Below are 12,071 nucleotides of genomic sequence, written 5' to 3' on the forward strand. Positions count from 1 at the left end.
CATCTACAGCACGTTTTGGAAGCTGCTTGATAACACTTTCTTCCTACTCAAGTAATTATCTCCCTTCTCAGGCCTTCACTGTGGTTGAAGATTAGATAATTGTAGTTACCATCCTTTTATGATCTAGCCAAGCCATTTCGAATACAAACTTAGACTTCTTAGAACAGAATTATTAAAACATTTAGCATATGCTCCTTGCTTAATATTGTTTATGCTGGTTGTAATTCTAATTTTATACTTGATTATCTATTCCTAGTGTATATAGTTTTGTATTGGGTTTGGAACTCTCTTATTTAAAGAAGGGGAAGGCGCTGTGGGAGCTCCTTCAACCAATAGCCTTCAAGATACTAGCCCACTTGGGCGTGGTCTCTTATACTATAAATGCCAAGGTAAAGCTTCTCTCTTTGGGCTTCTGGATTCGGTTGCTGTTCCCTGTTGGTGCAGAGGACTGTGATTTGTGAGTCTACCCCTAAATAAGTAACCCTTTGTTATACACAATTCTGAGCTAGTGTGGGACTTCTTCTTAGTGTCCATCTTCACAATTCTGCTGTACAGAATTATAGCTGTAAAATAAGAATTTAGGTGGGGATGGTGACTCTGGTGCACTGAGAGTCACTTACCACTCCATAAATAACCTTTTATACACCATTTGTTTCCTTCTTAGGTTGAGCTTGTTTGGCTCTTTGATCTGTCAATGGCAGATGCTGCTTTTGTTGTTTCTGGTGAAATTCCTACAGTACTGTCATTTTGGCAGTGGGATATATTGGCCATTTGCCATGTAATTTGTAGTTATTTGAGACATTGGACTTTTTCTTAATCTTGTGGAGATGTTGATACTTTCTCTTAGCAGGTTGTGAAGGCTTTTAAGTTTTGACGGTAAGTTTTTCCCCACATTCTCTGAACTATTTGTATCTTCAGTTGAGTTTTCACAAGGTTTGTAGTTTGAATCTGTCATGTGAATGCTGCCTGGTGACTAGTCTGGATCTGGGTAGTGGTATATGTGTGTGCTAGTTTGATTTCTCTGGTCTTTATTAACATCCATAGGATTAGATCTCTATAATCCTAGTTTGGGAATTAATCTAAGAGGCAATAGAAACTTTATTTTTTTGCATGTGAATTTCAGAACTCCCCTTTTATTTGATCTCTCTATTTTCTCTTTCCCTCTGGCTGCTCATCTGTTCCTCTAGTGAGAAAGTTTCTCTGCGCCACTTCACTTTTGCAGCAATAACTAGTTCTCAGGACACAGTGGTAGGAGAGGAATGTACAGAGAACAGTGGGGAAGAAAAGAGTAGGGATTGCCCAGTTTTCTTGGAGAGAAAGTCTCTCTTCCTCGGAGTTTTCGTTACTATGGTCTGGTACTGCCACCAAGGGGATTTTTCAGGATAGGGACACAGAAAAGAACGTGATGAATAAAAACAAATGACATTTCCGCATCTCCTTGAGTTTTAAGACTAACTTTCCCTCAAGTCAGAATTGTAAGTTAACTTCTGAAGCCCTTTCTGTCTTGGTGCTCAGTTCTCAAGTGCTCAGTCTGAGTGACACCAAAGGAGAAAAAGTGGTAAGCTCACTGCTAGTTTGGGGCTGTTTGAGGTTTGATGTTTTCCTGTTTCGCATGTTGTTATGTACTTTGTAGAGCTGTCAGATTGCTCTTTCGTGCATTCTATACAAGTAGGAGAGATAGCTTGCAGTATGCTCAATTTTGTTTTACCCGGGAAATGAAAAAGAAATCTATATATTGTTGCCATTAAACATCACATGTGCTTTACTGTGTAGTTCAAGCTCTGTTTGTTTTTCCTTTTGATAAGCTGATCCAGAAAACATGGCTACTGCAATTAGGGATGTGGGAGTTTGGAGACAGACTAGAACACTTCTGCTGAAAAATTACTTAATTAAGTGCAGGACTAAAAAAAGTAGCGTTCAGGTAAGTTAAAAATACTCATTATTTTGTCTTCTTATGGTTTGTTTTGCTTTGATGTGTTCTATTTTAAGGTAATTTTTTGGAATACATTTGTATAATTTGATTCCTTCAGTTTGTTTATAAAAGTATATTGTATTGTTTATGATAGCAAGAAAAAAAAAGAATGACCTAATGCTCCTAAATGTATCAGTGATTACTCAGTTCAGTTGACTTCTAACATCAGCGTGTAATTTTGCATTTTCTCCCCATTGATGAAGAGATAACACAGATAACTTTTTGGAAGAGTATTGCACAATTTTTTTTAAATATTTATTTATTATATAAACAATATTCTGTCTGTGTGTATGCCTGCAGGCCAGAAGAGGGCACCAGACCCCATTACAGATGGTTGTGAGCCACCATGTGGTTGCTGGGAATTGAACTCAGGACCTTTGGAAGAACAGACAGTGCTCTTAACCTCTGAGCCATCTCTCCAGCCCAGTATTGCACAATTTTATACCCCACATCTTCCCACTGTATGGTTTCTGAATTAAGTTGCCAAAGAATACTAAACTTATGTCACAAGAGTTGTACCCTAGCATGGAATGCTTTTGGTAAAAGAATGAAGTCTAGCTGGCCAATTAGCAATAATTTCAAGTATGGGCTATCTCCTGAAACAAGCAGAACAAGGAACAAGATAAAGTAATAGCTCATGCCTAGTAAAGCAGGCCATAAACTAGTTAAATGTAATTTTAGTAGTATTTTAGGTATTATTAATAAGGTACTGTTTTAAATTCAGAACCAAAGAGTTTTTCATTCACTTATTTGCTTGTTTTTCTTTTTTCCAAGTTCATTTCTTTTTAATGATAATCTTTGTAAGGATTTGTTTGCAGGTTACTTTAGGATTTTATGAGTAAATATATTGGGCATTAAATCAGGACTCTTAACATATTTAAACATTATCTTTCTGTCACTTTATTATATAAGTTGAGTATTAAAACATTTCAGTAAAACTGAATGCATATTGAAAATGATCAACCAGTTTTTGGGGTTTGGTGGGTTGTTCACCATAGCAATTCTTTTAGGATAGGGTTGATTTTACTTTCTCTAGATGTGAGAAGGCAACACTTCCTTGCTAATTTCCTTAGTATTACCTATGTTGTTTGCATAGAAATCTTGATTTTTGCCACCATCCTTATGCTTTGTAATAATTGTTTCTTTTATTGTAGGAAATTCTTTTTCCTCTATTTTTTTTATTTTGGCTAATATTAATTAGCATGATGCATCCAAATAAGAAATATGAAGAAGTATCTGATATAGAACTTAACCCCATGGACAAGTCTAGCCTTTCTAACCTTATTCTTGGATATACTCCTGTGAATAATATCACAACCAGCATCATGCAGAGAGTATCTTCTGATCATCTTCCCGATGGTATTGTAATCTTTTAAAAGATTGATTTTTTATTTATGCTTATGTTGTATGTGTTCGTGTGAGTGTATGTACATGTGTGTGCAGGTGTCCACGGAGGCCAGAAGAGCCGCTAAGAGTCCTTGGAGCTAGAGTTACAGCAGTCCAGTTAATCAGCTAGGTGTCATGTATGAGAACAGTAAAGTTAGGAGAGTTAAGTCGCTAATGTGAACTTGCACAGCTAATGGATGATGAAGCTAAGTACCAATCCTAGGTTCTTTTACAACAAATCCTGGCCCTTCTGTAGTGACGTTAACTTATTGTAAACAATGAGAGAAAATTATTTTTAATTTTCTCAAAAACTATTTCTAAAAATTGTCTAACTTATTGAATAGAAAGTGACCATGTTTTCTCCATTTAGCCTCTAAAGAAGAATAAACAATATTAGATATTAAAAATGTTGATTTTTGTTCAAAGAAAACTGCAGAATTTTAGCATGATTGCTAACACACGTGTAGTGGTGCTCAGCTGTGGGTCCGTGGGCTCCATGTAGCTGAGGTGGGGATTGCTATGAATATGGTCCAACACAAGATTACCTAAAACATTAGATTATGTTTTTGTTTGTAAATTGGTTGTATCACATTGTCAAAGAACTTGGCATGCCTGGAAAAATTTTCTTCATAGGAACAAATATTTAAAAGTAAAACTTCAAGTATTAGGAGTTATTTTACTTTGAGACAGGTAATTGAACTGCATTATTATTTTTATAATTTTATTTCTGTCTGAAAGTTTACAGACTTTAAAAAGTATAGCTGGCATGTTCAAGGACCTAGGTTTATTTTAGTACCAAAACCAAAACAGATTTAAAAGTGGAGATGATATAAAAACTATCCAGCCTTAGAATATATTATAACACATTGAAATTTTCAAATAATGTGTTCCGATGAAATATTCTGAGTGTTGTTTTCTTATTATACTTTGTAATATACATAAATTTTGTATTGTAATGACATAGTTTATGTATTCAGGTCACAGCTCACTATCTGTAAAATAATACTGTTGATCATTTTATGTAATTGTTTTCTTTACAGTTACCTTCATTTTCTAAGAAATTAATAATTAAGAAAAAGTACTGATAAAATATTCTTCAAATATAATCATAAAATGGATCTACTGTATTATAGTAAGCTGTTGCAATTTTGTGAGTTAATTACAGTGTTCTAATATTTTACAGTTATAAGTACTGAAGAATATGCAAATGAGAAAGAAATGCTAGCATCTAGTCTTTCTAAATCAAGCAACTTTGTAGGTGTGGTTTTCAAAGACATCATGTCCTATGAACTTCGTTTTTTTCCTGATATGATTCCAGTGTCTTCTATTTATATGGATTCAAGAGGTAAGTAACTATATATAATCACTGAACTCAGTGTTAAGTGCATTTTTTTATAATCAAAATAAGATGGTGTCCAGTATTGTCATTTTCAACTGACATATTTGTTCAGGTAGGTATGTGCAGCATAAAAAATTTAGGTATGAGGTCAGACATGGTGGCATCCACCTTTAATCCTGTGCAGCTTTCTGTGTGTTCAAGGTCAGCCTGATGTACATAATGAGTTGCAGGTCAGCTGGGGTACATGCTGAAATCCTGTATCCAGAAATAAAAATTGTATGTGCACATTTTCCAAATATCTATCTAATGTATCCTATATAAAATAACTATAACATTCATTTTAATTTTAATACATATGCAAATGTCATTTACATTAAAAAACAAAATTGTATCTTCCATTGTATGAGTTTCCTCCATGTAATCGTTTTCACTGTGATATGATGTAAAAGTTTAAAATCTCAAGGTCACCTACCAGTGAAATTTCTTAAGTTTGCATTTGAAACATGGAGAAGTGCCTTCAGTTATTTAAAAAATAACTGAAAAGATGATATCAATTTTGTTTATTGTACAATATTGAAGTCACTCTATTAAGTGCAGAAAGTTTTTTCTTTATTCTACAAGTGTGTTTTGGAAAATTCTACTCACATGTCAGTGATAAATGTGCATTATAGAATGATTTACCTTAAAGCATAAATGACTTATTTTTTATTTTGTATTTATGACTGCTTTGCCTGTTAATATGTGTGCGCATCATGTGCATGCCTGGTGCTCACAGAGGTCAGTAGAGGGGTTTGGATCCCCTGGAACAGGAGTTTCATGTGCTTATGCGCAATCTACTGGGAACTGAACCTGGGTGTTCTGGAAGAGCAACCAATGTCCGTCTGTCCTCTCTCCCTCCCTTCTTCCTTCCTCCCTCCTTCCCTTCCTCTCTCCCTCCCTCCATCCCCCCTTCCATATTACTTATTTACTTATTTATTACTTGAAGAAAATTTAAATTTATATATATATATATTGATCATATTTTTCCCCTTTCCTGTTTGTCTAGATTCTTTCTTCCTCCCTACCCACCGAACTTCGTTATTTCTCAAAAAACCAATATGAAGGTGGAGACCACTCTTTTGTTTCCAGGCTTCCCAGATCCAAGTAATAACACAGAAACAATATTAATTACAACACTGTTCAGCCTATTAGCTCAGACTTCTTATTAACTGTCTCTTAATTCTTTTATTTTATTTTTTCAGCAGATTATTTTTTATTACTTTATAAATAATATCAATCAAGATTTCCACTTCCTCCTCTCCTCCCACTTCCCTCTCTCTCGTCCTTCCCCTTCCCTCTCTAGTCCTAAGAGAGGGTAAGATACCCTGCCCTGTGGGAAGTCCAAGGCCCTCCCCCCTCCATCCAGTCTTAGGAAGGTATGCATCCAAGTAGAATAGGATTCCAAAAAGCCAGTACATGCAGTAGAGACAAATCCCAGTTCCATTATCATTGGCTTGTCAGTCTCCCCCAGTTGTCAGCCACATTCAGAAGGTCCAGTTTTATCCCATTTCTATTAATCTGTGTATCACCATGAGGCTGTGGCTTACAGAGTAAAGTTCTGGCTGGTGACTGGCGTCTTTCTCCTTCTACTTGGCATCTCCCTGACTCCACCTACTCTCTCACTACATCTCTGTTCAGATTTCCCACTGGCTTTATTCTGCCCTGCCTTAGGCGGAAGCAGCTTTATTCATCAACCAGTAAAGCAATACGTATATATCACCAATACAAAAACAAAATGCTTGAAGAAAAGAGATTATATCACCCAAAAGGGGAAACAAAACTAAACACCAAAACTGTAACCAAATAAAAACACACATGCAAAAACCCTGTGGCGTCTATTATTTGCTGGTCAGCTACTCCTGACATGAGATCTGCCCTGGAGCAGTTTTCATTCTGTTGGAGGAAACTGGTTTTCTGTGTGCCAGCAGGTATAAAATGGCAGTCCCATTGTTAACCTATACTCTAGTGGCAAAGTTTATATTCATTCATTCATTCATTCATACATTCATTTTCTCTAATTTTAGAAATATGACAAAATAAAATGTAAGATAAAACAAAACTATCACATCAAAGACAGACCTACAGAAAGAAAAGAGCCCAAGAGCAGGTACAGTAATCAGAGACCCACGCAGTTGTGCACTCAGGAATCCCATAAAAAACACTAAACTGGAAGCCATCATAGAAGTGCAGAGGGCCTGGTGCAGACCCTGCAGACCCTGCGCACTGCTTCAGTATCAGTGAGTTCATGCGAGCGTTGCTCATGTTGCTTTAGAGGACCTTGTTTGTTTGTTTGTTTGTTTTTGGTGTGTGTGTCCTCCATCTCCTCTGGCTCTTACATCCTTTCCCCTCTCCTTTGGAGTTCCCTGAGGGGAGAGAATTTGATGGAGACATTAGGGCTAAGTGTTTCAAAGGCTCTCACTCTCTTTGTAATGTCTGAATGTGGGTCTGTATTCTTCCCATGTGCTGCAGGAGGAAGCTTCTCTGATGACAGTTGAATAATGCACAGATCTATGAGTATAACAGAATATCATTAATAGTCATTTTATCACTACATTTTTTCTTTTTGTTTCTAGATTTGTATTATTTGGTTTTGCCTTAGGTCTTTGGGCTAACTAGTGTCTGGTTGTTGATTTGGTTGTTGATTATGGGTTCCATCTCATGAAGTGGGCCTTAAGTCAGAACAACAACTGGTTGGTTACTCTCACAGACTTTGTGCCAACATTGCCCTGGCATAGCTTGTAGGTAGTACACCAGGTAGACAAAGGGTGTGTGACTGCCTTGGTGTTTATGTTTCTCTTTTGATAGCATATAGAGTACCTTCCTGTAAAAAACACCCTGAAACATAGGTGTGAATGCTCTGTGTAGGTACCAGTTTGGCATCTCCATGTTCAATGAGTTGTGTAGGTGTTGTCTTCAGTAATGGGGCCTTTCTGTCAGTTTGTAGAGAGAAATCTATAGTCTTGGCAACAACCTGGGTTGCTTGGGTATTCCTGGGTTGTTTGTTGGCTTTTGGCTAACAACTCAATTAGATGTAACCCAATCCTGGTACTGGAAACTTCATTTGGAGACAAGAGATGGCTAGCTAGGTCTCTGTCTATTCCATTATTTGGCATTTTCATTTAGATCACCGCCATGTATGTATATATTTTAGGAGGATTCTACTGTTTTAGGTTTCCACACTAACCTTCAAATGTCCTTCATTTTATCTGTCTCTACCCATACTCCTTCCCTCATCCCCTTCTCCCCTTTCCATTCCCATTTGATCTTCCATTCCAGAACCCCCATCAATATATCCATAAAAATCAACACTGTTTCTCTTTCCTAATGAGATCTATCTGTTCCCTCTTGTCCCTTACTCTATACACCTATCCTCTGTCATTTTATGGATTGTAGCTTGATTATTACTGACTTCACAGCTGATATCCACATATAAGTGAATACATTCCATATTTATCTTTCTGGGTCTGGAATACCTCACTCAGGATGACTATTTTTTGTAGTTCCATCCATTTGCCTGCAAATTTTATGATGTCATTTTTTTGAATTGCTAAGTAATACTCTTTTGTAAATGCACCACATTTTCTTTATCCATTCTTCTGTTGGGGGACATCTAGGTTGTTTAAAATTTATAGCTATTATGAAGAGCACAGCAATGAATATGATTAACAAGTGTCTCTGTCATAGGATGAAACATCCTTTGGGCATATGCCCAAGAGTAATACATTGGAACTTTGAGTTAGATTGATTCCCAGCTTCCTGAGGAACAGCCACACTGATTTCCATAGTGTCAGCCAGTGTTCTTAATAACTAAGCCATCTCTAGCTCTGGAAAAATGACTTTTAAATAATTCTGTTTATAATGAATTTACATCTTTATTCATTTACCATTTAGTATCCTATCACATCTATTTTTTGTTTTATTTCATGTGATATGTGATATGTGTTACGTGTGTGACTATATGTAAATTCCTCTGTGTCTGCATTGGAGGCCAGAGAGCAAATTTTGGAAGTTCATTTTCTCTTTCTGTCTTGTTGAGGCATAGTCTTTCCTGTTGTTTCTACTGCTTTGTACCCCAGGCCACTGACCCGTGTCATTGACTTGTTCTCTTGTCCCTGTCTTTCATCTCATCATAGGAATGCTTGGCTTCTACATACAGACCACCATATCTAACTTTTTGTGGCTTTCGTGGATAGAACTTGCATTATCAGGTTTATGGGGCAGGTACTTTCACCCACTGACTCCTCTTGCTAGCCTCTAATGTGTAATTTAGTCTGAGCATTCAGATAAACAGGAATCTCACAGATAATTGTCTTTGAAGAGTAGTGGCATGTTTTCTTTGGTCCTATATAGAGAGATTGATTGTGCTACTTTGGTAACCTTCCATGTGTTATTTTCAGAAGAAAGCACTTACAATATAGTACGGAATCTTACATCTATGTTTTCTTCCCTGTAGCTGGTTGTTCAAAATCGTGTGATGCTGCTCAGTACTGGTCCTCAGGCTTTACAGCTTTGCAGGCATCAATAGATGCTGCCATTATACAGGTACTGTAACAAAGGAAAAAATCAAACCACATTGGAATAAGTAGTCCTTAATTCTTTAAAGTTGGCTTTAGTTAAGTTAGTTAAAAAATATATATAATACGTGATATAATCATTTGAGAAAAAGATAAAATGGAAATATTTTCTAATTTAATACTTTTGAAGCCTATTTTTATTGTATAGTTTTATGAATAGAATTTATCATACTGTATATAAATATTGTATATTTATTGATTATAGGTAATATTTCTGAAATATTTCTGTATTATGAAGTATGTGAACTTTTAGACCTTTCCCTTGAATACAAAGAAGTTAAAGGTGACTACCTTCATTATCTTAATTGTACTGCTAGATTTTATTTTCTCTTCAACGTTTATCCCTTATTTACAATGTTTCTACGCTGTGTTCCCATATAAACTTTCTTAATGTTTAATAACCCTCTGAGACTGAAACTGAAATAAAGTAATATCAGGTAGCTGTAGAACTCTGAATTGCTGACAGAGGATCAGATTATGGTCTTTTGACTCCTAAATCTGTGCTTTAGTACAACTCTGCCTCTAAGGTGGTGTGTACATTCTTAAATTATGTTCTAAAGCTATAGCCTGATTCAACATTTCACACTGTAGAGAATCTAACCTTAAATTTTGTGCCTTAGGCTAGGACTATAGAATTGTATATCACATTTCTCCATTTCTCCTAGGATCTGTGGGCTTTTTCCTGTTAATCTAAAAGTGCATATAAACAGTCTTCTCTACCAAACTGTACATTTTGAGTATATATGAATGGTAATTAGCTTAGAATTAGGGTCTGTAAGCAAGAGTCCTGTCTCTTCTCGCTGTTAAAGTGCTAGGTAGAACACCAACTGTAATAGTCATGCTTTTTTATGACAGGAGTGTTGTAAGAACTAAGATGATGTGCCTAGAATTGTCTTAAAAAATTGCAGCTTACATGCTATGACTGTATTTGGGTTTGTAATGTGTTATTTCAGTTGTGCTGTTCAGATAAAGATGGAAACATTAGATGTGTCTCCATGTTGATATTACATTGTGTTTTAGTGAGACATTAGCCATCACAAGCTTAGACCACTGTGAGTAGTACAGAGTTGTAGGTTAGGCATTCTTGTGAATAGTAGAAGTATAAATTGATAAGTATTTTTATTACATAATTCTGTAAATATGTCCTGTGTGTACCAATTTTAACTCAGTAAGAAAGCATGCTCTTTATATAAAAGAGCCTTTTAAAATATAGTCATAGGAATGGTGGTTGTTAATCATTCCTATAAGCCTCAGCTCTGAAGGAGCAAACATATTCTTATTATGCCTTTAATCTGCTTAATGTGGTAATAAAATCATATGCTTTTATTTTATTGGATTAATTAAATCAAAATTTATTCATTCCAATCTTCAAACTTTTAATTTCCAGAATGAATTAAGAGCAGAATTTTACTTTTTATAATGATATTGTAGTCACTCACTTTATTTCAAGAGTGTGGCTTTTTGAGTATTTTATTTGCATGAAGTTACTTACTAATTTTAGGTAATAGTAATCACATTTTATTAGGAGCTATTTTCAGAACTAAATTAATGTATTTACATTTTCTAATTATAGTGGAAGACCAATGTTTCCCTATGGAAGGAGCTGGAGTCAACCAAAGCTGTTATCATGGGAGAAGCTGCCGTTGTAGAAATAGACACTTTTCCCAGAGGAGTCATTTTAATCTATCTAGTCATAGCATTTTCACCTTTTGGGTACTTTTTGGCAATTCACATTGTAGCAGAAAAAGAAAAAAAGCTAAAGGAATTTTTAAAGATAATGGGACTTCATGACACTGCTTTTTGGTATGTTTAACGGTTTATTATTTAGTATAGCTAACAGTTGTTTTAAATGCACAGATCTTCAGCAGTATACTTTAATTTACACAGTTTAATACTGTGATGTTCGTGATTCCTTATAATGTTTCCATTTTACTTAGAATTTGTGACCAGCCAATTAGTTGCTTGTTTTACTATAAGGAAAGAGCAATGTGAGAAGTTTGTGTTGATAATACATTTAAATTTTATTTTACATTCTGTTTGAACCCATGAGGCATGTACCATGAATTCCATCATATCATTTCACGGAAGATGTGAAATCTCTAAAACCTAAAAGTTGTCTATTAATGTCCTTCCCTGGTGTCACAGCACATACATAACACTAAAAATGTAGTTAAAAAGATTGGGGTCTGCACGTGTAGTTTCTGAACTCTTTTTCCCACTGGGAAACTTCAGTAGAGTAAGATGAGGAACACACAGGTACTTTATAGAGATGCAAGTGGAGAAAACAGTCTCCACAGGTGAGCACTAATATATCAGAATTTTTGTACAGTGCTGATTTTATGGAGCCATGAATATTTTAATAGCTAAGCATTTTTTTCTTTCTACTGTGTAATTAGACACTTTGTTTATAAACTGTCTGGCTTTTGCAGCCTATAATGTTAGAAAATGTCAAGAAATCGAGTCAGGATGGTCTTGAGGCCAGGCTAGACCACATTGCCAGATGCTGTTTCAAACAAAAATTGGTTTCTTTTATCTCATTTAAGAGTAAGGTTAGTACTGTGTAAGTTGCTATTAAAAGATGCATTTACAATTTTTTATTTGGCCTATTGTAACAATTATAAAACCTTTATCAGGTTTTACCAATTTCTTTGCATTTTAAATTTTATTTTTATTTCCTATGTATGGGTGTTTTGCCTGCATATTTGTGCACCATGTGCATGCATTGTCTGCAGAAGCCAGAAGAGAGAATTTGGATTCCCTG

General features: G+C 35.5%; 1 protein-coding gene across 1 annotated transcript in view; it reads left to right on the top strand.

Annotated features, from left to right (window-relative positions):
* The first annotated feature begins 437 nt into the window (after positions 1-437).
* Abca5 (ATP binding cassette subfamily A member 5) overlaps positions 438-12,071 on the top strand; it is a 63,964-nt gene continuing 52,330 nt past the window's right edge. The window contains 6 exon segments of the mRNA XM_048446113.3: positions 438-457; positions 1,806-1,921; positions 3,127-3,331; positions 4,542-4,703; positions 9,190-9,278; positions 10,884-11,113. Coding sequence (XP_048302070.3) covers positions 1,820-1,921; positions 3,127-3,331; positions 4,542-4,703; positions 9,190-9,278; positions 10,884-11,113 — 788 coding nt within the window. The 5' untranslated portion in view covers positions 438-457; positions 1,806-1,819.

This window comes from Myodes glareolus, chromosome 9, assembly GCF_982192425.1.
Source record: "Myodes glareolus chromosome 9, mMyoGla1.1, whole genome shotgun sequence".
Classification (NCBI taxonomy): Eukaryota; Metazoa; Chordata; class Mammalia; order Rodentia; family Cricetidae; genus Myodes; species Myodes glareolus.